This window comes from Vanessa cardui, chromosome Z (assembly GCF_905220365.1).
Source record: "Vanessa cardui chromosome Z, ilVanCard2.1, whole genome shotgun sequence".
Classification (NCBI taxonomy): Eukaryota; Metazoa; Arthropoda; class Insecta; order Lepidoptera; family Nymphalidae; genus Vanessa; species Vanessa cardui.
Window position 1 is genome coordinate 16,964,640 of NC_061154.1, and position 27,988 is coordinate 16,992,627.

General features: G+C 41.3%; 1 protein-coding gene across 3 annotated transcripts; it reads right to left on the bottom strand.

The window, feature by feature from the left end:
• Positions 1-38: 38 nt before the first annotated feature.
• Positions 39-27,983, bottom strand: LOC124542901 (nostrin). Of its 3 annotated transcripts, none has more exons than XM_047120816.1 (14): positions 27,726-27,983; positions 11,017-11,203; positions 6,384-6,469; positions 5,484-5,627; positions 5,326-5,407; positions 5,105-5,235; positions 4,728-4,922; positions 4,513-4,648; positions 4,272-4,436; positions 2,944-3,096; positions 2,698-2,850; positions 2,132-2,471; positions 1,774-1,926; positions 39-1,194 (listed from the first exon to the last, which is right to left on the bottom strand). In XM_047120816.1, the coding sequence occupies exons 2-14, from the start codon at positions 11,095-11,097 to the stop codon at positions 1,079-1,081; spliced, it is 1,935 nt and encodes a 644-aa protein (XP_046976772.1). In that variant the 5' UTR covers positions 11,098-11,203; positions 27,726-27,983; the 3' UTR covers positions 39-1,078. The 3 variants fall into 3 exon arrangements, with proteins under 3 accessions (XP_046976772.1, XP_046976771.1, XP_046976773.1); XM_047120815.1 differs by lacking the exon at positions 27,726-27,983 and adding an exon at positions 25,551-25,743; XM_047120817.1 differs by lacking the exon at positions 11,017-11,203 and having other exon boundaries at positions 27,726-27,934.
• Between the last annotated feature and the right edge of the window lie 5 nt (positions 27,984-27,988).

The window sequence follows — 27,988 nt, forward strand, 5'->3', positions numbered from 1 at the left end:
GAGAAGTGACCGCTTTGGGGACAAATGAAACGACTTGGAACATTGAAGAAATATATTTAGATAATTACAATTAAAAAGTCAGTTATGTATAATTATCACCATTTTGTTTATTACATAAAATACTTTGGTTTAATTTAACGCTAGCACACTTACACGTACATATTGCAGTTATCTACCACTTATCTTAGCATCTCCGTATGTTCACGATCTCTCAATTGACGTTCTAACAGCAGTTATGTCTAAGAACTTACTTATGCACAATGTTCATAAATAATTAACGAACGTTTATCTACAAGGTAGTCGCGAGTAAATCCTAATTAGACTTATTACGAGACGATAAAAAGAAAAAGGCAATCGATGGCGCAGTAGCGACCCAGGAGACATATTCACTCAACTGTGACGTCGTTTGCCGCGAGTTCGATACACTCGTATTCTTAAACATTTTGTAAACAAAGTGTAAATTAAGTACGAATACTACAAATGTAATACGTTTCTATTTGTGCTTTTGTTTGTTGATCAAATAAGTCCGCAGCCAACTGTGGACTAGTTTTTGCGATGCCGCGGCCGCTGCGGAAGCGCCGAGCACCGGCTGCTTTATTGGTGTTACGTAACGGACTGGTCTGTTTTCACTTTAGCGAATTCGTTTTTACTGTAATTTTGTATTGCGTTTCACTAACGTCTGAGAGTCAGAGATGAACACGCTGGATGGTTCCGGCTCGCCGACTCCGAGACGACGACGCGTATTGACTTTGTGCTATCGCGACTGCGAAGGTAACGTGACGGCCGCACTCGGTGCTCCCGCAGAGGACGAGCTCGTCCTTTCTCAGCCCATCTTGTCGCACACGCGAAATATTCGCATTTCATTGTTTGGTTTCTATTTTGAAAAGCACCGTCTTGATTTTGTTTTTTTAGTTGAAATAGTCAAATGAGGTTCGTGAAATTAATTCTTTATATTTATTACGAAAAGTGTGATTAGTACAATAATTTATATTTCCCTATAAATGAACACGAAATCTGTTTACTCTCATGCGCAGTTCAGGTAAGCTCGGTCGCGTTACTGGGCACAATTTGCGAAGCTTCATATGCAAGAGGTGATCTCTTCCACGTAGGACGACGGGAAGATTCCGAAGGAGCCATTCAAGTCCCCGCTCCACCAGACGTCGTCTTGTTTCTCGTATATATTTATTATGTCACCTGGTTCACAAAATGTATAGTCAGTCTTTGTTATTTGCAAAGTTTTCATACATGTATACATCGCAACGGGACACCATTTAGAAAATAATCAAATCCATTTCGCAAAATTGTTGCTTGCCATCGAAAACATACACTACAGTTCATGACAGCATTTATTGCAAGAAGCACAGAGATGATGTTTTATAGGTTAATTAACGAAACTTGCGCTGACTATTTTGAAACAAAAATTGTTACATGTGTTTGGATGTTAATCGTTGCATAAAATGAAACGGAAATTTTGTCCTGTTCTTAAGAAATAAAAAAAAAATCGCAATTGCATTAGTGAACAAACAACAGAGGAAGTTGAAAAAAGGCGGGTCACCCGTGTACGCGCAGCACAGCGTCGATAGAAACAGCTACGAGTTGGCATCATGTTTAGCTCGTCGTGCGTAAGTATTGTAACTGTGTCTCTAATTGTAGTCTCTAAGAGCGATTAGAAGATCGGTGCTTTAATAATGAATATAAATGAACTGCGAAAAGGGTAACTAGAAAAGCTTCTGTGCAGTGTTTGGTAGACAGTAACGACTGGGCGGCGGCTACCTGGCGACAGCGTGAGCTCGTCGTCGAGCCGCGCCTCGTACGAGTAGAGCGCGCGGCACTTGCCGATGTACTTCTGCGCGGGCTCGTCGCTCGCGCTGTTCTTCCCCACGTCCGTGAGGTCTGTCGAGCTGTCACTTTGCGACGAGAACTCGTCTACGAGCAAACAGAATTTTATGCATTTTGCTATAGTATCCATTTAGTAATTATTAAAAAACCTCATACATGCATACATAGTTTGCCAAACTCTATCAATAACCGTTGTAAAAGATATAATAAACCTTCAACGGGCAACTTAATAACATACATTATACATCTAAATAAATCATCTGAGTAGCGCCACCGGATATAGTGTCCTCACCGAAATCACTATCCTGTTGGTTAGAGAGGCCGTCGCCGGCGCCGCGCTCGCTCCAGTCGAGCGGGCTCTCCGGCGGCAGCGGGTCCGGCGAGGGCGGCGAGGGCGGCTTGAGCGGCGGCGGCGGCTCCGCGCTCAGGGGCGTCACCGGCGCGCTCTTGTGCTCCGCGTTGCGCCTGAACGACAGGTGTTCGATGCGCAGCTTGCTGGACGCGCGGCTCATGATCGAGTCGCGCCGTTCCTTCTCCTCCCCTCCATTCACGCTTTTCGATAAAGCTGTGTAATTCGGTTGTAGGTTCTTGTTGACTTCGTTTTGGTAATCAGCTTGCAGCCACGGCGGAATCTATTCCGAAATAATACTATGAAACAGCAAGCAAATGTGACCGATGTTGTGGTGCACCCCGATATCATGGTAACCGATCTACAAAACTGACCACTAATTCATTATTCTAGTGTCATTAAAATATTACTTACTTAATTCAATACTTCAAGTTTCTCTTATATTTTATTCATTCTCATGTTAGATTACAAAGTGATACTAACGAATAAAGTAAAATGATATGTTATACCTTGAGAATGCTCTGTTGGAGGCCCTGTTTGTCTCTCACGACCTGTATGTGCGTCGCCAGAGGGTGCTGGCAGGGCGGGCGGTTGTCTAGTTCGCTCAAGCTGGAGGTGATTTTGTGCCGCACCGCCTCTAAGTAGGTTAGCATGGATCTCATCTACAATGTTTTGCGTTAATCAATACTATAAACTGACACACACGGGTATTTGTAGGTAGTAATATATAACATGCCTCAGGGCGCCACACTCACATGATACAATTTGTCGGCGACATTTTGTTGAGAGTCGTCGCTACCGAAAGTCGGCGTTTGTTTCATAGCCATCGATAACTTCTCCAAGCCTTGCTTGGACTTGCGTTCTCTTTCTATGTCTTGTTTTACCAATTGCATGATTTTGAGCAGTGCCTGAAAATAAAGTGCACTGTGAGCAATCGTATCACTCACTATAAACTGTAACGTGGCGAATCTTTGTACAAGGTGATAACATCTAAGGATTGGTGGAGGAGCAGTGGTTCCGTATAATAAAAAAGATGCACACGTGAACAAAAACTAGGGTAGCTTGAGTAGCTTGATAGACAGCCGGCTGGACGGAGCCTATTATTTTTGAGAGTTCGCCGAAAGGCCCGACGTACCCGATGTAGCCATTACGTATGAAGTGAAACTAGTTGAGCAAATTATTAATTAATATAATTAATTGCTTAGATAATGTAACAAATTAATTACTCTATCCTGATGTTATTCATTATAGCAGTGAGTCAAAGTAAAACACAAACTTGTCTGGGTAAAAAATACATGAAGAAGTCTGCTTCATCACACAGATTGGGGTATATTTTCGTGTCAAATTGATGTCGAATATTTTAAACAAACAAATCAAACCGAGGCTGAATATGGTGTCGTAGTTCCTCCTTAGACTAATAAATAATTAATAATAAAACTTACAAATTTGTAAATTATCCTTATTCTCAGAAAAAATAACAATGACAACCTCACCAAGATGGCTGTAAAACGTAAGTAATTGCTAATAAATTATCAATGCTTACGAGCGTTTATGTCGGACAAGTCGTTTACACGGGTTGTCTAAAACATATAGAAAACCAAATTTATCAGCGACGTAAGCAAAAGAAAACTGCAAAAAGTATAGTGTTATTACTAATAATAAGAATATAATTTTTATTACATATTATTTTAAATATAATAAATAATATTCTTATATTCCTATTATTATGTAACTTTTGATGTAAAATAGCGAGTAAATGCAATGAATGCTTCGTCTGTGTCGACTTTGTCCTCATCGATTGTATATAATGGTTAGGTAGTACTCCGATCTCCGGATTTGTTATTGTTTTGTAAAGCATATACTTTGGAATGTGGAACGATCCTAATGCAGACGGGCTAGGATCTCTTCTCTGATGCGAAGGTTAAACCTTACTGCTACACCTACGGGTTGTTGTAGATGTAATACTGTTTAGTTACTTCAAATTATAAGTAATTCGAACTATACATACCGTGGTATACTAAGGCGGACCGCTCTGCATTGCTTGTTACATATAATAAGTAATAATGTATTTGGCACAACATACTTGTTTTCGTCGTTCTCTGTTCATGGCGAGCGTGGTGTGCTCGCAGTAGAAGTCGGGCAGCAGCTGCTCGCTCGCCCCGGCCGGCGCCGAGCGCACGCCTCGCACGACGCGCATGTCCACGTTCGCATTCGCGTTCTTGATCGGTCCCACGAGAGCGTTCGTAGCCTGGGTGTTGCCAATTTGTTAGTAAACACATCGAATATTGTGACTGCATGGCTAGCCACTCTGCTCATCGGTTTACCTCTGCTAACTGTGGAGGTACAGCGGCCGTCAGCCTCAGATAACAATCGGCGGAGTTCTTCATCTGAGCGAGTCTCTCCTCTTCGAGAGATTCCAGCATCCCCGCACCTTTCACAACGCTCGTTTCCCATTCCAACCTGGAAGATTTCAGCATGTTATAAGACAAATGAAACCGGTCCAACTTGTGATACTGGCGCTTCATTGGTACTGTTTTACCTCGCCCTTTCTGCCTGAACGCAGACGTTGTAATATTCGACCTCGGTTTTCTTAACGGCGTCCTCCGTTTTCTTCTTTTTCACCTGCAGCTTGGCGGCGTCCCGTTCACTCGTCGGGTTGGCGGCGCGATCCGCCCGCGCCGCGCTCAGGATTGAATGCGGAATGTGACCCACACTCGAGCTCCGGGAGATGCGGCTGCAAACAATCACACAGAGCTAGTAACTCGCTCCCGTCGCTCGAGCACTTTTATCATCGCAAAGCATTCAAAATAACGCACAGCTACTCGCATAGCAAACAAAGTTGAGGGATCATTGCAATCAATCACTTTGCGTAATTAGATAACGTTTAGAGGCGCCGAGTTTAACAAGAGGTCAGACCTAACATCCAGTGAGGCGTCCTGTAGCTTCTCGTTCTCTCGCGCCGCAGCGTGCGACTGCCGCTTCGATTTGGCCTCGGCAGACCTCCAGTCGGACAAGGTACGAGTCGTTTTATCAACATTACCTTCAATCTGAAAGGCCCGTTATTAAGATATGATGAGAAAAGGACAGTCGGTGACCGATCATAGGTCGGTTGATGTAATCGAAACTTAATGCAATACCTTCTTTCTTAGTTTAAGTTGGCTATCTATGACGTGTTTCATTGGTTTGACAAGTTCTTCTGTTAAGGCACTGGAATAATTTCTGCAAGGTATAAGATAAGTGTATTAGTCAAATGGCCTTTATCAACGAAATGACAAGAAAGAACTGTTACACTGACCGGTGTATTTCTGATCGTTTTTCCATTTCTAAGGCCACGTGCTTCCACGCCTCCGCACACGAGCCGACACTCTCTTTGCAAGCTTTGCTTAACTTGGTACTGAGTTTCGTTAAGCATTTCGAATAATAATTTTCTGCTTCTACCCTGTAAAGTACACAAACTGACTTGCACAAGCTGTAGTGTCTACACAAGAGCAACAGTTATCAAGGTCACGTAACGTTAAATCGTTGGGTGTACTTTGCAACTTATTGAATCATTACGGAAGCATCGTGATGAAGCATCATAAAAGTTAGTCATTGTGGCGTAATAGTCGAAGTCGATTACGATCGAATACGAGTACGACTGCAGTTTCGTATAAAAACAATTTAGATGATTCCGAGTCGCTCTTAGCGGCACTGCGATACATGTCTGAAATACGCGGTGTATTTGTGACCGTCGCGGTGACGCCGAGTGGGGCGTCGTATCGCAACGGTCTATTTCTGTTTTTGTGGCCATTGCCGTAACCTTACAGCGAGCATCACTCGTGCTAACAAGTTGCCTACCCCGTTTCGTGGGAAGGGCGGAACCTGTTACGAGGCCAACAAATAAAAAGTAGATTTGCCTAATATGACAAGCAAAATGAATCAAGAATCGTTCGTCTATGATAATCTTCGAACCCTCCAAAAGGGATCATGTCATACAGCTGTTTCATCCCGGATCGCGGCGAAGGACGTAACATTGATTCGTTTCAAACAATAAGCTATTGTGCTATCGTGTGTATCACTCGAGCCGCAGAAAGCGAACATCACAAAGAAATATCGATAAGATGTCAGATAAGCAAACTTGCATACGACTGACTGTTAATGATAAAAATCTATTAATAAATAAAATGAATGATATAGTTCTGAATTGAAAAGTGACCTTTCTTGTAAAATGGAGGCCAGCTCCTTACTGAAGTCGCTGCCTTGCTTCACGTAGCGACGCAACTCATCAAAGCCATTTTGAGCCTGAAAACAACAACAAACCGAATGTGATATGCGAACAGTTGTCAACTCACAGGGCATTGTATTCTTCGAGCTGATTTGCTCAAAGTGTACCTCACTCACTCGCTATGACTTGCTACACGCAGACACATGAAACAAGGTTATATACTACACGTATATAGGTGTTTGTCACGTTTCAAAATATTTCTTTCAAAAGCCGAAATAACGATGCCACGCTCTAAACACTGACATGATAAACGGAAGTAAACATTACTTGTGACTTCGAAGAGGTACCGAAGATATCTTAAACTTATCTCACTTGTCTGTATAACTTTTACTCTCGGTAGATAAAACAGTAATTCAATTAATCTTAGTCTTAGTTAATCTCTCGATTAGTTCATTGTCATTTTCTCAAGGTCACAGTTATTTATTAACCGTGGTCGAGGATTGCTAAAGCTGCAAAGTTTTTGGTAGATTTACTCCATTTGTGAACTTTATAAATTGTTAATTAATTTTACACAATAAACAATAAATACCGCGGACAGTAAGTATATTTTGCACTAGTTTATATTGAGTTCAGTTAAACAATAATATCATTTGCGCACAGACGCTCGTAGGTAAATAAATATGCTAATGAGAAGAAATCGTAAGACAAAAGGAGATCGAGAGCAGCGCTGCTGTATTATCGGAGTTATTAATTGCACGCGAGAATCCTCGCGGAGAGCCGCTGTGATAATTACATACTAATCGACCGCGTCCGCGCCCCGCGACCACCGCGCGAGCACCCCGCGACCACCCGCGACCACCAACGACCACGCGACGAGCTCTTACAGTATCTGCACACCAATTACTAACAGAGTTGTATTTTACATCATTCAAATAAATTATTCATGTCACTATCTACAGTCAAATAGATCTACTTTCTATTTTGTTTCTCAATACTTATTATGAAACGATATTTATTTGTCTCTTAAGATCGAAACTGCACTACGCTTTATCAATACGAGTGTCGCCGTAGTCCCGCCGCCGCTTGAGCCGCCAGGGTTGGCGCAAGTGTGCCAGCGGACACCGCGGCGTTGCGGCTTCTAAGCGCTGGCAATAACAGTCGAAACTTCCATAAAATAAAATACGCAATTAAAAAAACGGTAATGAGAATTATATTTAAGAGAAATTAATATTTATTGCGCAAAAAATATATTCCGTTGAGTGCTGGCAGACGGTGAAAGATGTGTGTTAATTAGCAAAAATTTGTATTATATCTCTCGTCAAATGAAAATAACGTACGGTAATTTAAAACAACATCGGCGGCTAACGAATTTATCAGAAATGGCTTTGTAGCTTCGCAGTCGTGACGCAAACATTAACGAGATAGCCCGCGAGAGCCTGCCACACATACAAACATGTACTCACGCGGCTCTTAACAATAGTTGAAAAAGTAATGGTTGCAATAAGATTAATTATTTAAACACATCGACATCGTGTCCTCCGCATCCACCGCACGGCGCGCGACGCACGGCGCACACACGAGTGGCCACTCGGCGCGTGACGTCACAGAGCGACGCGCGCAGCACGTGCTGTCACGAGCTCATGTTGTTGTTTACAATGAACACTTTTTGTTGATCTATTTTTCGATATGATGTAACGCATAGTACATACGAGGCCAGATCGATCTACAGAATAGTGCTTAGCGGTCAGCGCGACACCGGCGACTCGGCCGAGGCACGTTCCCGATCGGCAACATTTCTCCGTTTGATATAATTTATTCACGTCAGTCACAACAAATCTTTCTTTATCCGCTGGTCACGCGCCGGTCGCGCCACAACGGTATACACCAATGGATTAAGCGATGCTATATACCGAGCATACCATAACTTTCTTTACACAATTACTTTCACCGTAGTCGAAATGGATTTTAAAATTCTCAGTCATAAGGTTTCAACTAGCGTGCACGATTGATTGAGTCGATTCAATTTCGACGCTTATAGCAAGCGTCGCGCATGCGTTGAATGGCGACAAGTACTGCGGCCCATGAACATCCGTCCGCACGGGAAGCACTCGCGCCATAACGATGACACGGAATAGTGTAGCAAATACCATTTAATTTTCCATTACTCCATTTCGGTTTTAATACAAATCATTCATTCTTAAGTTATTAGGTTAGTAAAAAAAATTAAAAATTTTAGTAAAAAGCCCGTGAAGAGTGACTGATAGCTCACTTGCAAAGTAAGGTAATCTTTGTTATCTTAGGCAAACGTCCTCGCCTGCGTGCACGCTTTCTATACACGGCCGGCGCGGCTACACGTACACGTACTATTTGTTATTGACGATACGAAGTCGCTGTCTATACGAGACAAAGGTGTTAAGAGTATATGCAAAACCATTTTTTACTAGTTTGATAGCAAAATGTAAATAAGATTTACAAAAATTTTCAAGTTGATTGTTGAAACGTTTTCTACTAATACCAACATTGGTATGGCGCGGCTGTGTATTCTTGCGGCGCGCCGGCCACCGGCCTGACGCCACGTCTCTATCGTGTCTCGATCTCGCGCAACACATTGTAGCAATGATCCAGTAAATCACGTTTTTAAATTACTATCTCTACTCGGAAGATTTCTTACCGGTAGGTGTGGAAAGCAGGAAAACGATTTCTACTTTTTCTAAATGATTTCCACTTAAGTTATATAAATAGTTATCGCTTTGCCTGTACGACGGACGAACTCGAGCAAAACCTACGACATCATCATTCGTCGTGTTCACGGAGTGTAAACTAAATTTTTTTACCGATAGTGTAATTAATTAGTAACCGTATCCGTAGCGGGTCCTATTTGTCGACCGGTTAGCTGCTCGCCGGTCACTAGAATCAGAATTAGAACAATATTTTGCAACTTTCATGATCTACTTTTCACAGTTCCGATACTTCCGACTAAACTTTCTATGCGGTTAATGGTCACGGGGCATAAAGATCAAATCATATTCTTTGTCGCCGTCTTTTAAACTATCTCGATTACATATACAAATATCGTTTTCCTTTAAGCAAATAAAAAAATACTGACATTTATCATACAGTCAGAGAATGAATGACGACTCAGCCCCGAGTGGACCGGATGAGCGGATGTCAGCCGTCACGAGCTCGCGCGAGTCGCACGTGTGAGCGAATGCGGCGGTCGGGCGGCGAGCGCACTGGCCACCCGACCGACACCCGGCGACACCCGGCGACACCCAGCACAATGATCACCTATCTTTGTTTGCGTATTTCACAATATTTTGTTGGAGCGACGTCTTTTAGTTTTTAAAGCAAATAAAGGTGAGTACATTTTTATTACTATGATGCGACAGAGCCGTCGCCGCGAAGTAATTTCACTTACTGCAGATGTCGCGGTTCCCTACTGGACGCTGCGTGGCTCGCGGAGGTCGGAAACGTTAAACAAACTTTTCTACGCTATTCAATGTTATGCTAGTGACTGTTTTAAAGAAGGCCAGCGTTATTTGTTCATTTGATGAATTATTTGACTTCACATTGTTCCGTACAGTCATTCCAGTTTGATTGGTTTCCTTCAAACGTACACACGCCTTAATCAGTGACATCAGTGCCTGTATTACTTAGTTTTCGTAACTACAAACCGCCGACCTTTCTTTTTACTAAAATATAAATATTTTCCCTAAAAATAAGGCAAAGTGACGACTTATAACAATTAATTTCAATAGAAAAGCGTACTGTTGGTGTTTATTTATTATAGACACAACTACAATTACTTATTGTTGATGTATTTCTGTACATTCAGTTCATTGATGTTAATGACCTTCTTGTGAAATACGTAATATCGAAACCTCACTCATAACAGCGATATTAAGCGGCGCTTCGTCCACCGCGCGCGGCGCTTCGTTGGCGTTACTATGTGTGAATTATATGGTAGATATTAATAAAATATGCCATAGACTGGTTTCATGTAGATCGTCCCTAATCATTCAAAAGTAACATACTGTCATAACTTTGAGCAGAGCATTAAAATTATTTTATGAATCAATCAAAACATCGGATCGTTACGTTATTACGCAATAACAACAGCCGAAACGAGCCCTCGCCAATCGCGTCGACAACCGTTACAGTCGGCCATCGGAACGGTTCCCTATCAGATTGTGTTGGATTGCAACTCGTATCGACCTGGAAGACATCAACTGGATTCCCTTGGCACATTTTGCGCTGACTCTTAAAATCCTTTCACTCGTACAGTAAGTTTCGCCGTTGAGTAAACTTTTACCCCCATTAAGTCACTTTCACTATCTGGATGCCGAACGGAGCGCGGTAATGGCTTTAATTGTTTATTTCACGATTACGTCGGCACTGACTCATCATAAATTCTGTAAACCATACCTAACTAAAAAGATTGTGATATTATTATTTAACATTAAGAAGATTTTGACTGTTTTTATGTATTTAATAGAAATTTGATTTTCTGGCAAATACTGATTTCAAAGAAATTCCAATGTTTCTCTTAATGTTGCTTGTCTTACAAACAAAGCAAGCAATTGTCACTAAACATGTGAGCTGCAAGGAAAGAGCGTCAGCCTACCCAGTAGTTGTCCTTGAAGGCCTGGTTGTTGGAGGAGCGCAGGTGAATCATGTCCTCGAGCGTGGTCTGCCAGCGGTCCATGCCGGCGCTGTTGTTCGCGGACGCGTCTCGGCTCACGGCCTCGTCCCGCTCGCGCTGCGCGGCCGCCTCATTGCCGACGCTCTTGGCGCTGCTGCTGCTGAACGTCCTGCAGCAAACGATTGCTCATTAGCGTTGCACGTGTGAGATATGTTATGCAGATTACGTGTTCTCTCTGCAGTTAGTATCGCTACCACACAATACGGAGCGGAAAACGTAATTCGATAGAGCTGTAATGAGCCATGTCATAATGATTCATACTTCCTTATGCGTAAGTCTTTCTTACTCATCGAGAGTTATTTGTGTGAAAAATGACGCTTAATTAGCCTGCAGCTATGATACGATGAAAAACAGGAAACGCTGTTTCAGTCTGTCCGACTACTGAAATATTTGAAGGACATTTAAGTTAGACGCCACTATCTAGTCGATATACAATATACCTATACCTATGAATACTTAGTGCGATGTGAAAATGTCATAATGATAATTACTATTTACATATTTTTGAGTCTTGTTTAGTAATTAATTACACAGTAATAAGCTGAGTGCTAAGATGGTCCAGTAGAGCTGAGATAGCCCAGTGGTTAGAACACGTGCATCTTAACCGATGATTGCGGCTTAAAACCCAGGCATGCAACACTATATATGTGTGCTTGATTTGTGTTTATTATTCATCTCGTGTTCGGCGGTGAAGGAAAACATCGTGAGGAAACCTGTATGTGTCTAATTTCATCGAAATTCTGACACACTTGCATTCCACTAACCCGCTTTGGAACAGCGTGGTGGAATATGTTCCAAAACCCTCTCCTTAATGGAAGAGGAGGTCTTATCCCAGCAGTGGGAAGTTTACAGACTATTACTTTACTTTACTTTTCTAAGCCCGCCAGAAACCTTACTCTGACGTAGCCTCCTGGTTTACTGTCAAATATGATATACATATATACTTTGTAATCGAAGACAATCAGATTTACCATCGACGATTTCACAGCTTTTTACCGATACAATAGCGGCGCGTCGCGATGCACTCGTCTCTTAGCGATATATTGCCAAGCCCTGGCTCGGGTGAGACTGCAGGTGGACCTGAGATCTTTCGTGAGAGGTTCTAATTTTGTTCAAATAATCAAGAACGCCTAAAAGATCTTCTAAAACATTCTCGTAAAACCCAACGCTACCTACTTCCATCACCAGCGAGTTCCAACATAGATATAAAATTGTGAACTCGAGAAATTCTTATCATATTTACAATGTTAAATATTTATGAAAGGCATAATTTATGCCATAAAATACAGAATACCTAAACATTATGCACATGTGTTATGCTATGTTATGTGCGTAGCTTCCTGTGTAAGGCCTATATAGATTTTTAAAACGATTAGACACGTGCTCGAGTTGGCCTTGCCCGGTCGTCAGTCTCCGCCGCTACGTCGCAGCTCTGCACCGGCGCCGACACCTGCCCTCGTGCAGTCGGTAGTCGCCGCCGCCGGCCACATGTTACACCAGTGCAGTGTGCACCGCTACTCCGCCGTCACGGGGCGGACGGCGATATGTTCCCTTGTCCTTATCGTACTCCGTTCACTAGAGGTGCGTTTGGAGACGTTTTCAATATTCGCCGTAACGACAAGCCGATGTAGCAATTTATTGACAAAGCCCGGCACTTAGTACACGTCGTTAAGAAATAAGCGAGCGTGTGGAGTTTCGATTTCAAAAGCGTCGAGACTTGCAAGTTAAACCAGCAAACTCGAGATTTAATATTAATGCTCTATTTAATTTGTATCTATTGCCGGCGATAAGCTCTGTGAAACCGTCCACGCGAAACCACCTGGTGCGAGATCGTTACATTCAACCTACCTATTGTAAACAATCACACTCATTTTAGAGGGAAGGTTTGATGGTTGAATTTATTTTATTTTTTTCTTAATTTACGCAATAAAATCACCAGATTTAAGCTTTTACAAAACTTAATAAAATGGATATCAGGATGGACTCAGGCGAATAAAACGGCGAATGTGAATGTTGCACATTATACGAAACACATCGGTCCTAAATCACCGACTGTCCCATTAATGCGTATATCGATTATCGAGGTGGCCGTTGGTACACGGTGACACGTATGTGTGATCGTTCAAATTAGGATCAAATTCTGTTTAAATTTAATTAATTAAAGAATTGTAATCGTGCTTTTATCGCGATGAGCGTACATTTTATAACTTCAAATTTAAATTCTAGCTTCTAAGGCCATCGAAATATTGCGTAAAGGAATTGTTTGAAATGTTTGAGGAGACAATCAAACGAACACAGAGATATTCATTAAAAATACAATACGGGTTCATTCCGGCGTATTGTGATCTCGTATTGCGCGATTTTATTTTCTAACACATATTAATGTAAATTATTTGGATGATGACATTTAGCTATTTCGAAACGGCCGAGCGATTAGTTTCTGAGATACTATTGGAGGATTTGCCGCCGGCCGTTACATAACCTCCAAGCGCCCGCTGCCGGCCCGCCGCGCCATGGGGCCCATTGACCTCTTTGTGCACTCTCACTCGTAACTTCATTACTGCCTACTGAAATCGGTGTCCCGTCAACTGATAACATCCTTTTATCATAATCAACTTGATAGTTTTATTATGTTTAAGCTTGTGTGTGAAACTGAATTGTTTTACAAGTCCAAGTCATGTCAAATGCGAATTAATACGTATTCGTTATTCGAAAGTCGTCGTGACGCTACTCGTTTGTTAAATGTGAAATGGCAAGTGCACCGTTTGAATCCACGTCCCGTAGGCACTGTCACTATTTTCCCAATCGAGTCCAACCCTTTTCATAAGCGAGTTTTAGAGTTAATATTCGAATTCTATAGATGTGAACTTTGGAACAAGGCCGGTTGAGTGATCGCACCCGATTGCGGTTGTGTAAACTATTTTCTCACAAATACGAGTATACGACGACTATCACAGCAAGTTCGTTTATCGTCCACACTGTAATTGATTCTTCAGAATACGAAACCGACACTGACGCTGCAACGTTCTCGTTGTATTAATTCTATCGCCGCGTTGTGACATCTCACACGTAACCCACACCGGGGCGAGTGGATCGGTTTCACAATGTGTGGTGGCAGAACGCGAGCGCTCGACAGCCGAACCTCGGACAGCCGCACTCTCGGCCGAGACGAAAGTCGACGCCGACATTCGGCTGTAACGACTGGCGGGACCTTGTGTTATATTCATTGAAGCTAGAATTGATTTTGCGATAAACGAGGTTTCCTTCCTGTAATGCTTGAATGCTGTCAAGAAATAAAATAATAAAACGCCCGCTTTAAGACCTTGCTATTGTTTAAAAGGCTGCAGATATATTCTATCACAATCAAAACATTCTTTATTCGAGTGGGCTCATTGAAGCGCCTCGATGAATGAATCGTCTCGTTACAGGGTAGAGTTGGACGTAAAGCTACCACCGATGGTCGGAAGGCTGCCTTATTTAGAAAATTTCTTGAAGGGTGTTAAGGAGAAATCTTTCGCGAGGATCTCCCTCGAATGACAATCGATTTGCGGCAACGAAAGTGTTGCTGATCGAAACTTACATCGATCGATTCGGAGACTTTCACTGCGCCGAGAGCCGCGCGCGAGCCGCGCTGCGTACTGCTTCTGCCGCTCTGCTCGCGTTAAGCTTATTTTCAGGGCGACGATTAGACATTCGAATGCTAACAACTTTAAATCGCAAATTCCCACGCTTAACTATGCATATTTATGTGCATAATTAGCGCAAAAGTGAATCTGAAAGTCGTCACGGTTTACCTGATATGAAGTAAGTATAAGTCATTAGGTTGAAGCTCTTATGAAAAAGGAAACTAGACCTTGACTAGTAAGAGACGTACGTAACCTACCCCGGTCGCACCCTGCGCGTCGCGTTCGGTTTGAAGGGTGAGCGATGCACGAGGGACATTCGTTTGTTACCGAGACCTCTCACCATGAGCTGTCCTATCAACATATAAAACCTACTTATCCGACGGCGATGCAACAAAACTTGGCTTCTTATATGTATTTCGCACACAAATGTGATGTGATGTAATACCTGTGTCGGTATCCGCCAGTATTACTTGTAGTAATCGTCGCTCTAAGTACTGAAACAGGGCAATCAGTCGTAGTAGCGGATTTAAAATAAACCGGAAATTATTAATGATAAATATTTCTTAAAACTGTCCCCTTCTCTCGGGCTCCCCGACAACAGAGTACGACCTCGAGTGACCCTGAGTTGAAAATTAAATTACATTTAATTTCCTACTCAGGTTTGATACAATCGCGGTCGTAAATTATCCACAACGGAAAATTTGGCCTCGCACTACACTAGATCGCTGATTTCTAGGATGCGATGAAACATCTATCGAGATGTTTGACGAAGCATTCATCGATATACATGCATTACAAATTGTTTGTTTTGGTTTTTAATACATTGAAATTGTATTTAATAGTAACCTAAGTTTTTATCTGTCGTTTGGGCTAAATCATAAAAGTCACGTTAAATAAATGTTTAGTAAATACTTTGAATAAATATTATTTACGTTAAAATAAGTGTACTGCAGCTTATCTATAAAAGGAATGTCTGTGAAGAAACAGACTTTATGTACGTCGATACCATAGGTCCTCAAGATCTGCTAGTAAAAGTTATTAAATTATATAAAAATGAAATGCGAGTATGATAGCTTTGTTATACGGTTATATTTAAGATCAAGCTCATTGAAATTAATAACACATTTGTTTAAACATTTCTCTTCAAATTCAAAATCCCGCTGCTATCTTTTGCTTTTGGACTGATAGTTTGACAGACATTTATTGCATATCTGCGCATTCAGATTCAGGCGACGCGGCAGATCACAGAAATAGACCGTTCGGCTCGGATCACTCGATTGTAGTATAACATGTGTTTATACAGCTCACTATTTATATTTGTCGCCTACGGCTTGACCCGCGTTGCTGTAATTGGTCGTCGGGTTTGGCAATGAAAAGTGGCGTTCGTTTTCGTATTTTCGCTTTTATAAGTCGTTATAGTGATATGTTAGTGTTCAATCTTAAACGTGTTCCTCACAAGGTGTCTGTAATCGAGCACACGACGCGTCCTCCGAACGGGCATTCGGTTGTTCGGCCGCAGCACGTACGGTCCTGGTTGTCATTTGTTTTACCTGTAATTTCTTTGAAACAACATTTTAAAATTTACCGGGCGAGTTATTAAAATTTATTTGTACCTTTGAAGAATGAGTCCCACGCCCTTTTTCAAGCAGCGCTCCGTAACGCACTGATACTTTACTCTTTTATTGTCTGCATATTAATCAAGGTGTTTACTATTTGCATACGTGTGTTCAATAAGGAAGTATGTGCTAGTCGCTAACGGTCAACGACCTTAACCATAACTCTTAAATCGATTGACCATAAGTAGCGTCGACGAGATCGACTCCACCGGTCCACGGGATCGCCACCCTTTCTAAGCGGTCACCACTGGCCACCACATTGTGACACTGACTCTGGATCTGGCATGTCATGATTGGTCACATAAACTGGCACATCTTCCCCCTGAATCGAAACTCGGCAAGAGAAAGTTCTCTGCCCGTCCGTAGACTACCGACAGTTATTTTATGTAACAAACTCTACCGAATCTGCAATGAGCACAGACTGGACTATTTAATAAAAACGAATAACAATTTCTCTTATTCGCAGAGCGAAGTCTCTCGACGTATTAATTTTAATGAGGCTCGCGTCTATTTCATTTGAATAATATTACGCCTTAAACACTTTCCAAATTAAATTAAATGTGATAATTTATAAACCTACATAAAACATTTCCTTTCTCGTCAAATAACTCACTTTTTCTATGCACAAGTAAAAGTTACTTTTTAATTTTTTTTAAGGCTTCATATTATATTTTATTCAAAGAAAAAGTATGCCAGAACATCTTTCAAAAAAATCTGGCAGACATCGGCTGGGACCGAGAGCGAGGTCGCAACCTCGACGTGAACCAGGAGATCGAATCTCCTCATCAGCGGCATTTTCATCAGATACGTGAACACTCGTAAGCTATCGTAGTTTCTCACAGCTCCGCGCAGTAATCGTGATACACTATCTTTGAGCTGCTGACATTTGTTTACCTACACACATGCGCACTGCGCGTGCCTACTCACACACACGCAAAGCTAGCGACGCCAAAGGAAATACGAGCAGACGACGGGCCCACCGTGCTCACACTCGTGTCGATTGTCGAACTGAAAGACGACGAAACTATTTCAACGGCTCGCCTGGCGACTCGAGCAAGAGAAGGAATTGTTACGAGCTGAAACAAACTGTCGTCGATGGACACGTCCTCGATCCAATTCATTTAATAATAATACAAATTGTATTGCTACATCTCAGTTGAATCGCTGTTTCTTAAATATATTCGTCTTCATGTTTCAAATAATACAAGAGACATACAGATAGGATACGGTACACGATATACAGACACGTTTAACACGCCGACGGTCGACCGTGACCGCTGCCGCCGCCGGCGTGGAGTGGCCGCTCAGAGTGGCACGCCGCCGCTGCGATGCCCGGCTCGCTGATCGCGCTCCGACGCGATAACCTTGAAGTTTCAATACACCTGTCGTGCGACCTGCCTTCTAATACTTAATTAGCCTCTTTGAATTACGTGTTACATCGACCTATACTAGTAACAGAGATGTGCACAAACGTTGGCTATGATTCCTTACTTAAACAAATAAACAAACGCTAATTAATTATCATAGCGCTCTAAATAAGATTTTCAACAAAAAGGCCTACAATAGAACGTAACAACGCATATTACTAGTATATACTATTGATGACTTTTAAATTTAAAATATTTATATGTATTTTATATCATAAGAATTATTATAAAGACCTGAACTATATACAGATAAGAATTACAAATAATTACTATCTGTAATAAATTGTTGATTGTTTATATGGGAACCATGACCGCAAGCAATGGCGGCAGTAATGGCGTTTGCATATCTGCATTTCGCCGTTGATTCGGAGTTCCGGTCCGAGCAAAAAACGAACCAGCCTTCCTGCTATTGATTACTTGTATTTATTGAAGAGTTGTCTACCTCTAAGAAATTCAAATTAGACCTTTCAAAATCTCTTTCAAAGATAGAAATAATTTTGCATGCTGAGTTATGTCGACGACGACGAATATACAAATTGAAAAACTATAGACTTCATAATTGAAGAGTTCCCCATTTTTTTATTACTGTTTATTGTGTAAGGTTCAATTCGGAGCGCGCTGTCGGCGATTCAGTAGTGAGCACGATGTCTCGCGAGCAAGGTGAAGTAACGGCGCTCGTTGCAGTGCCCGCTACTTAGTAATGCAATGCAAAATATGAATACATACAAATCAATAGGTTTTTTCCATCCGCATCCTCCACGCTTGCGCGTGCGCAGCGGAGCGCGGGTGCCCGCTAGAGACTACTGGCCTAGTGGGTGACACGCTTCGAATGTTCGACCGTATCGGTCGTGATTTTATTTTTATCGAATGGAGAGTCCTAAACAAAATAATTTATATAAGCGAGTGGGTTTTTCTCGCCGCCATTAACACAGGTAATATTAATTTGTAAACCTTGAACAGGCCGTACTACGTATAATTTATGAGCATTATTGGATGGGCGGTCAGCAATATGAGTAATATGACATTAATATCGAGAATATAAAAGAATAAAACAAAGGGAAGGTTTGCTGTCGCCGACGGAAGACTCACAATGACCGCTGGCCGCAGTACAGGACCCTCGATACACAAGCGTCATCTCCAAATGCATTCCATCAATTCAAAAAAGCGAGATAAGTTTGTTGCAAAGCAACCATATGGAAATAATTACGCAAACATGAGTCGAGTTCGGTCCCGCGGTTGTAAGTCGATCATAACCTAAAACAGTTAAAAGGAAACGAGTATTTTGTATAAGCGTATACTCGACCCAGTAGCCTGCCATATTCGGTTTCACAATAAAAAATATAAAGCTATCGCAGGGCCCGAAGGTCACGCTGCCTTCGAACAGATACGACCGCCAGATGCGACCCACACGCTACGTTGTCAAAAACGTCGTCCTGCAGTTACTTCGCTGCTCATTTAAGAATTACGATAAAAGCAACGACAACGATAGCAATTTGAGAATTGTTGGTTCTCAGCGCGTCAACGCAATCGTCTCACAGCAGTCGGCTTGCGAAGCAAAAACTAAATCCTTGTCACTCTTACTTTATTACACATTCACAGTACATAGTCGTCGTTGCCGACGCCTTTACTTTCTTATAAAGCAAGAAATGTAAATCCAACGTTAAGGCTAGTCCGGTGCCAAAGTCGGTCTTGAAATCGATAATGTGTTGGTATGCGTCTTATTACAGAGGAGTTGGCGTTTCAGACGTCTCGACGGTGGAAACTGGATATGAGATATATCAACGATCGATACTTTTAATATTATTTATTTATACTTAAAGCATGAAGTTCAAAAAGTGAATGTAAGTACATCAAAGGCTGGTAAATGTATGTCGATTCAACGGTGACAAAATCGCATTGCGTAATTTGTGACAATCAACTGTATACGTTACAAGTTTTGGTTATGATTACGTCAGAAAAACCTTTATCGATTACTTTAGTTACAGATTTACAGTTTCCATTTACCAGGGACCGCCTTACTCATAAAGTTATATTATATCTGACTGAACGGGGCGAAGAAGCGGATGCATCTTATGTATTGAAATAGAATATTTTAGAGCTCAACCTTGTGCATAAATGTATCGTAAAAGTGTCCACATTTAAAGCATTAAATTATTAGTAACAATTTATGTTAAAACAATCCATACGATATATATAAATAATAAAAAATATAGATCCCTAATGGTACGGGTAGATCAGTACGTTATCTGCGTTATCAAACGAAACCGCATTCAAAATGTAAGTATTTTAATGCAGCGTCAATACAATCAACCAAGTCAATTACAATGTTCTTGTTAAATAGAGACGTAGAAAAATAATCTCGAACAGCAGAATACTATAGTAAGGTCGGAAATATTATTTTAAAATATCTTGTATTTCTAATTTAAGTGGTCTAACTCTTTTCCATTTTATGAATAATTTCGTAGTTTGCAAGAATCTTGTGTAGCTTATTTAAAAATAAAATGTTCTAATTACATTTGGTATTTAACTTTTTGCTCAGTACCAATTTTATTTTCAAATGTATTGCTCTAAATAACTCTAGAGCATGCCGGACAGGCTCTCTCCCAATGACTAAACTTAAGTATTGACGACTCGATGTGGTCAATAACTAACTTAAGTTTAGTCCCCAATGACTGAGTGCTCTCACCCAGCAATTGGCGCATACTGTATCTTTAACATTCTATAGGTGACAATAAAGCAACACAGGTGTTGACGTATTAAAGGTATTTAATTTATTTTAATTTGTGTTTACCTTTTACGAACAAACATCAACGGCTGGTAATACTTTGAATGTAACAATGGCAGTATTGTAACTTTATAAGGTTTTGAACAGTGTTCTAATGTTGTTGTACAATGTAGGCGATTAACGCAGCTTTAAATTGTCGTTGACAGCAAAAGAATAAAAACATAAGTAAACGTTACCGACGGCGAGTCAACCGGTTTCGTGTAAATGACAAACACGTATTGCGGCCTGTGTTTTTATTTATAGGGACAATATATTATGTATCAACGTTTTGTGCGCTCAATTAAGTTCAGTGGCTGTTAGTATACAAGCCTTGAGACACTTCGGATTCCATTAATATTTAGAGTTAAGAGACCCTGAATTAAACGATACTAATGAATATTTGTATTTTGATATCAGATGGTTTTTCCTTTCGGTTTAATTACTGCGTCCGCAGTCCGCAGTCGGCTGAGCCGTACCCGCGCCGCGCCGGGGCCGCGCCGGAGCCGCACCGGAGGCCACAGCTCGATTCGACCTTGTGATATTTTTTTTCGACCTGAACTACAGTAATTATTTACATGATTGTTTACGTGTCTATCGATTGATTGCATTTACAACTACATATAATGTACTATTTTGATATTTAATATCCGTCATTACTACTTGTCATTTAGATGAATAAAATTTCTTTCATCGTTTTCTCCGCTTATTTCTATATTGTTTTAGCGAAGTCTAAAGCTCGTCGCCAACTACCAAAGAAGAGACAAGAAAACGGGTGAGTAACGACGGAAAACGTCCTCAGCCGTTTTGTCTCTGCGCATTATGTACCTTCTTATAAATGATTCTGGTATTACTGGTCAAGTTTTTCTGAGAATCCAGAACATACAAGCAAGCGCTTCCCTGTTCAATATTAGAATAATTAAAAAGACAAAAACATTGTTGTAATGCGGCTAAGAACGATAAGAACCAATGGCGGTTAGATACATAAAATGTGCGCAATCGCAGCTTCGCTTGAGAACAGATAAAAACATCGGAACTTTCACTAGCATGCGGTTGTAGAGTCATTGTGTCGCGACAAAAGAACTATAAAAGTATGAGAAAAATGTAGTCTTATTTACACAGGCCCAAACACATTCCTCCAATCAGTCGAAACGCGGCGGTTATTTCGAGCAGATTCCTCAAAACTGGCCGACATCAGTCGGATAAGCGCGCCGACAGGCAAACGCTCCTAAAGACGAGAACTGATAGATGGTCGCCATCAGCCCGCGGCGCTATCGATGTTATATTCCCTTTCCTTTACATCCCTTTGTGTCTGCAATTCCTCTGGCTCGCCCACCCTTCAAACCGGAATGTAGCAATTCAGTTAAATTTTTGAATCATTATTTACTTCAATACTATCACTTACTAGTTGCGATTCAAAATAGACGTGACGCGTATTTCACAATGACATATTAAGTGGGGAAGGATCTGCCCGCACCGAAGCCCACAGCTCTGACCGGCAATTGACTTCAATGGAAAGGTCGCTATAATTAAATTAACGTCTCCGTTCTAACGTGCCGCACCGTGACTTGACGAGCAGGACTGGAGCACGAGCATCTGTGCTGGTACGAGCGTACACCTACGACATACCTACTGCTACCTATAGTGTGCTCAACTATCATAAACACATATTCCATTTTAAATTCAATGGGTGCATTTTAATGCTGAGTTTTATTTGTTTGTTGTATAGTTATTAAGGTTACCGGGTTCAGGAGAATCGGGATCCAGAGAAGCTGTAATAAGTTTGATTTTGATTGATTGACGAGCACTTCGGTATTCCACTGATCGCCACAATGCGCATCTTTTTTACGAAATGATTTAGATTCAAGAAATGTAACCTAACAGTATAAGATTTCTAAACTTTTTATCTAAGCTCGAATAACAATTTTTACCTACTAAAACTATTTATCGATTATTTTGTTATTTTTTTTTTTAATACATATAATGCATTCTTATACACATACCTCGTTGTAAGTTACTTAAAGAATATAAGGAGTGGAGTGGGGGTTGCAGTTTATACAAAACAAAATGCTACGATAAAAGTTCTCAATGTAGATTTAATAATGAGCTTTGGTTTAAACGTTGATATCCTGGATGAAAGCGCTAACGCTCTCGTTTAGCGACTGTTTTCGTTTAAATTATCGCAATCTTGGAGGCAATTAAAAGAAACGGATGCCGGCTAACGCGGCGCTTGCAATATCTCCGTCACATTAGTGAGCGATCGTCGTGGAAATCAGCGCAAAGGTATCATATCTTCGCAGTTACTCTTGTTTCAGATCCCTGAGCGGTCACGACATAACTGTACCAGCGGGCCGACCGTCGGGCAGCTAGTGCTCTGAAGGAGGTCAGCGGAACCTGCGACCATTACTGCGAACTCGCTAGCGCGACTTGTTTATACTTCAAATCCGACTAATAAATGTAACATTTTTAAAATACTAGAAAGAAGACTAATCAGATCGAAAACTGGGAGTAGAAAGCTGCATAAACAAACTTTACGTTAGATAAAGTTAGAGACAAAACTAAGGCCCGGGCTAGTTTACTCAGCTGCAGCGCACTGCAGCGAACGCATAGCGTGGCACATGTGCTTTGCCTTGTTATGTAAAGCAAGGCAATCGCTTGAGACATTTCTACAAATGTTTATATCGAGTGCCTTCGGAATCAAAGTGATATAACTGAGAGGCGTATATAAAGTGCGTGAAACCGGGTAATACAAACGACAGCCGCTTCCTGGCTACCCGGAGCGGCAACAATAACGCCAGTGCTAGACAATGGCGCGCAGCAGGGCAGGGGCGCGGGCGCGGGCGGCGAGGGAGGCGCGGGCGGCGGTCGTGTCTATCCGAGGCGCCGCCCGCGCCGGTGCAACCTCGCTGCTGATCGTCATAGCATCGCCATTGTTCTTGTATTCTCGGCCGTGAATGTCGACGCTACTCCTACCTACTCCACTACCTTAATAAATAATATTTTAAGATTTTACACTTCTCATTATTATTTCGTTTAATACTATGCTGTCCAATAAAAAAATTTATAATTTAAACACTTGCACTATGATCATAAATTGATCGCCCGAATTGAAAACATACAATATCTCTGCCGGCGTTGCTATCGAATACCTAATACCCAGGCGTAGAAGGACTGCCACCCGGCGGCCCGCGGAGATGCGAGCGTATGATTAGTGCGGTATTTTAATAATGTTAAACATTTAAGTATTTTAGATACTTTCGCGCAACAGCCGGTATAGTAATTAAATAGAAAGTGCAGGAAATCACCGACAATCTAAAGCCGTTTATTTCAAGTAAGCCATTTGATGCACCACGGGTAACCAAGGCTAGTGCTTCGACTGTTGCGCACTCCATATCAAGGGAAACCTGGTCTCCCGAGACCAATTTATAATCGACCGCTACAGGCCCCGACGTGTCAGGCGCGGTTGTTGTTTACGCGATATTCTTTTTAAATAATCAGATGTTTTAAGACATCTCTGTCATGCAGACACATATTGGCAGTATCACTGCCGATATATGTATGATGTATAGTATCACTGCCTTCTGATTGGCCAAATCAGACGTGCTGTCACATTTTGGCAAGCTAGCAGATGACCGACTTGTTATCGTTCGACAATTGATATAGTAAGCAACATGCTAAAATATGTTAAATATAAACTGTGTTGGAACTATTATACCGATTACTGACTAATCAACCACAAAATCCGTCGCACCTTGTTAGTCGTACGACTCGAACAGGGCCCAGGCGAGCTCGTACAGCGTCCTGCGACACCACAAATAGAGCGAAGGAAAATAACATGACCGCGTCGAAATGATTTCTTATCATCTCGGCTTACTGATAAAATAATCAGATATTAAATTCTATTTACTTAGTTATATTTCTGTTCAAGCCTTTGTTTGCAATACCTGTCTTCTGAAAAATGATTCAGTGCCCCATCCACACGTTCCATTCGTCTTTAGTGAACAACAATGTTAGCGGAAGTCATATGAGAACTCTCGCCGATATTGGGAGAAATAAAAGTGATCGCTGAATATTTATAATTGCACGAGGGAGTGTGCTAGCCTTAAGTAATTCCTTCGAAATATCACTGACCTGCCTTGAAGGCGTGCAATGTTGGTAGAAGCAACGACTGAGTTTCAGGGTTATCGTAAACTCATTTGCGGGCAAAATATAGAACGGATGTCGGAAAAAATATGTTGTTTTCGACCTAAATGTGTTCTAATTAAACGCCGCTGCGCCGCTGCGCCGCTCTCGGCGGGAATTTTATGATAGAACATAGACAGTGGTCACTTCAGTTCGCCCCTCGGCTCACTCTGCTTTCGATGTTGAAGTGCCCGGCGCGCGGTATGGAGTGTTTCTTCCCGATAAATACCTGCTCTAATTTCGAAGACGTGGAGTGATCCGTCTCGACCATTTCGATTGACGTCATTAATGCAATAAAAATATAATGTAATTTATATGTATTTTATTATATTGCTACAAAATGTTATTTTGCTGTTTTCTTAACTAATAAATTATGTAATGCAGTGCACATTACATATTCCGATCAGCAATATTCGACTTTTGTGATTTCACATTTGAGCTCGATTTTAACGCTTTAATTAAACTTAATTATGATATCTCAAGAATATGGCACATGCCTCGTTTTCATTCGTCTATCGATACTAGCATCCCAAAGTAATCATTTTGCCACCGCGAGGTTTGGGCTCGGGAGGGTGATTCGGAGCAGAAATAACTCAAAGTACGACTCACTACTTAGTGTTCTCACGGTGAGTAAATGGGCAATAATCACGGCGCTTGTTCGTATGTAATTTCATTCAACTCGCAACACAAAGTTTTAGTATGAGACGAAGTCATTTGACTTTCTATTTCAAGCGGAGTGTTCAACTAAGGAATTCAAATAGCGCTTTTAAATACATATTTTTATAATATTATACACCAAACAGTTAACCTATGATAAATTACAAAATATTAGAGTCGACGATACCTTTTTAATATATTCGCCATATTAACTTAGCACTGACGACACTTAAACACCTCATTTGCACACATATTGTTCCGAACTAAGCGATCTGAGCTCTTGAATTATCTCGTGTGTTTATCAGTGACAGATCGGCTTTTATCTCTTATCGGCCGCCTGAGGACACCGCGTCAATCATGCAGACGAGGAGATACCGCCGATAACGGTTCTCATCGCAGCATCACGTGGACTCTTGGGAGGAGCGAACGATCCATTACATCACTGCGTTCATTTTGGCAAAACGTTAACAACATTTGGCTTTTACAATGAAATTAAACGTGTTTTTACAGTGAGCAACTGTAGTCGTTTATTATTCTCACGCTGTATTATCTTTCCAAAACTATCAATTAAAGTTCTCGGTGCGAGGTGGTACGAGGCGGCGCGTGGTGGTGCGAGGCGGAGTGAGCTGCGACCGATGTACTGTGCAGATGGCAGTTACCTTATCTGTCGCTATGATTTGGTGTCACGTGACAGCAATAATTAAACGTGACCCAGCCCCTCTCACCCTAAGAGAAGCAGGGGCTGGTAAAAAAGGACTGTAAATAACTCTTATAATTTACTTAGCTAAATATTCAAAATTAAGTGTTAGCTTATGTAAGGCTCCGTGTGACTTTCTATTGAATTAGAGAACTTTATAAAGTATAACTTTTTATTTTTTATGGAGAGCAATAATTAGAGGCAATGAAGTATAATTATTCTAATATTCCAGGGCTGGTAACTCCGAACAGATCGCTCCTGACGCAAGTGTGCAGCAATTGTATTGGTATAACGACCACTGTTACCTTTTAGCATAGAGACTAGAAAAGTATTCAAAGAGTTCCCGCCGAGAGCGAGCGAGACAGTGTGGCTACTGGCGAATTCTGCGAGGAATTCTAGAAGGTGACTTTTTTATCAGTCACTCTGCCAATTAAAAGTAAAATAATACATTATTTTAAATGTAACTACTTCGACGCCAAAGTTGTTTAACAACATACATATGTATTATCGACATCAAAAACGGAATTTGTTCGTTAATAAATGAAGCAATCACTTTGTGCCCCTTTTTACCAATAAGACGACATACTCGCTGCGATACGTTTAACACACATGTACACGTGCATGTGCAGTTTCCGCGCCTGTAGCCGGTGATAACGTAACATACGTCACGGCGTCATGTCAAATATGAACAACAATAAAAACGATTTACCTTAGAATGTTTTTTATTGTAGTAGTGCCAAGGTATCGTCTAGTTGAGCCTCATATTTCGATCGATTCGATCAACGCATCTAATATTTCCTTAGCAACGAATTGCCGACGCAGCGCTAGCAAGTAGTGGATGACCATCAGCAGGTGGAACTACTTGTGAGGTTCATTAAAACTGTTAAACAAATATGTAACGTCTATTGTACACACGAATATTACTTTAAGGTCTTTTGTTTTAAAATATTTAAGAAAATGCCTTTCAATAGTACGTGATATTGTTATGTAAACGCTGCATGCGCTCACGTAAGGTCACAACCAGAGTTATGTAAATAACAGCTATTAAAAATATAGGCAATCGTAAAATAACGAAGAATACTACGCTGGGAGCATTCGCCGGTGAGTTGGTCATAAGCTACCCATTTTTAGCAATTATTGGCAACGGCTCGGCACTCGGCTGACGTTTGCGCGCCGTCACGGCTACACAGAGTTGTCCCGTTTATTTACAAACATATTTACGCCGCAGGCGCACCTTCCATCAGCTCTTACGGCATCGACATCGAATTCATTTAATCTCCGGAAATCATTATCTATTTAAATAGTAGGTTAATAAGAGCGTGCCTCGCTTATTAGAAAGAGAGTGAATTAGTACTTAACCTAGACTGCCTGTACTAGTGTCAGCTCTGAGCTCACTCGCTCGCATAAGAACCAAACATCTGTCGACGAATGATCCATCTACAATATTTCAGTCCTTTTTATTTTCCCTAATTCATATAAAAATGAAATAGCATTATATCTATCTCATACAATATCTGTCATAGTTTACGTATAGCTAATGTTAAAATAATGCCCTGATATAATTGAGTTGAAACAGCTAACTATGTCAACCCAATAGTGTAATAATAACAAACTGTTAACTGGCAAGCTGTTGACTTTATAAATAAGTAAAATAGCTTCACTTACCGAAAACTTGCGTGGAATAGAAATGCTCCGATACGAGTATTAGCACATATGACAAATCCACTCACAAGCCTCGAGGCGCGGCTATTATCACTTGGTTTTCTCAGAAGGAAAACTAATGAATTTAACGGCGAGACGTAATAGTCAACTGAATGCTTATCACTGCAACGTGCGTCCAGTAACGAGCGCGGCCGATCTGCGACTGACTGCGGCCGTGCGGCGACTGGCGAGTGAGCGTCTCCGCGTTGGTCTCTCGCGCCGAACGG

Coding starts and splice junctions, on each gene's coding strand:
- LOC124542901 (XM_047120815.1), bottom strand. CDS start 25,570: ATGGCGAATATATTAAAAAG. Junction 1,927..2,131: donor CCAACAGGATAGTGATTTCG/GTGAGGACACTA, acceptor GTTTGCTCGTAG/ACGAGTTCTCGTCGCAAAGT. Junction 1,195..1,773: donor CGAGCTCACGCTGTCGCCAG/GTAGCCGCCGCC, acceptor TTTGTGAACCAG/GTGACATAATAAATATATAC.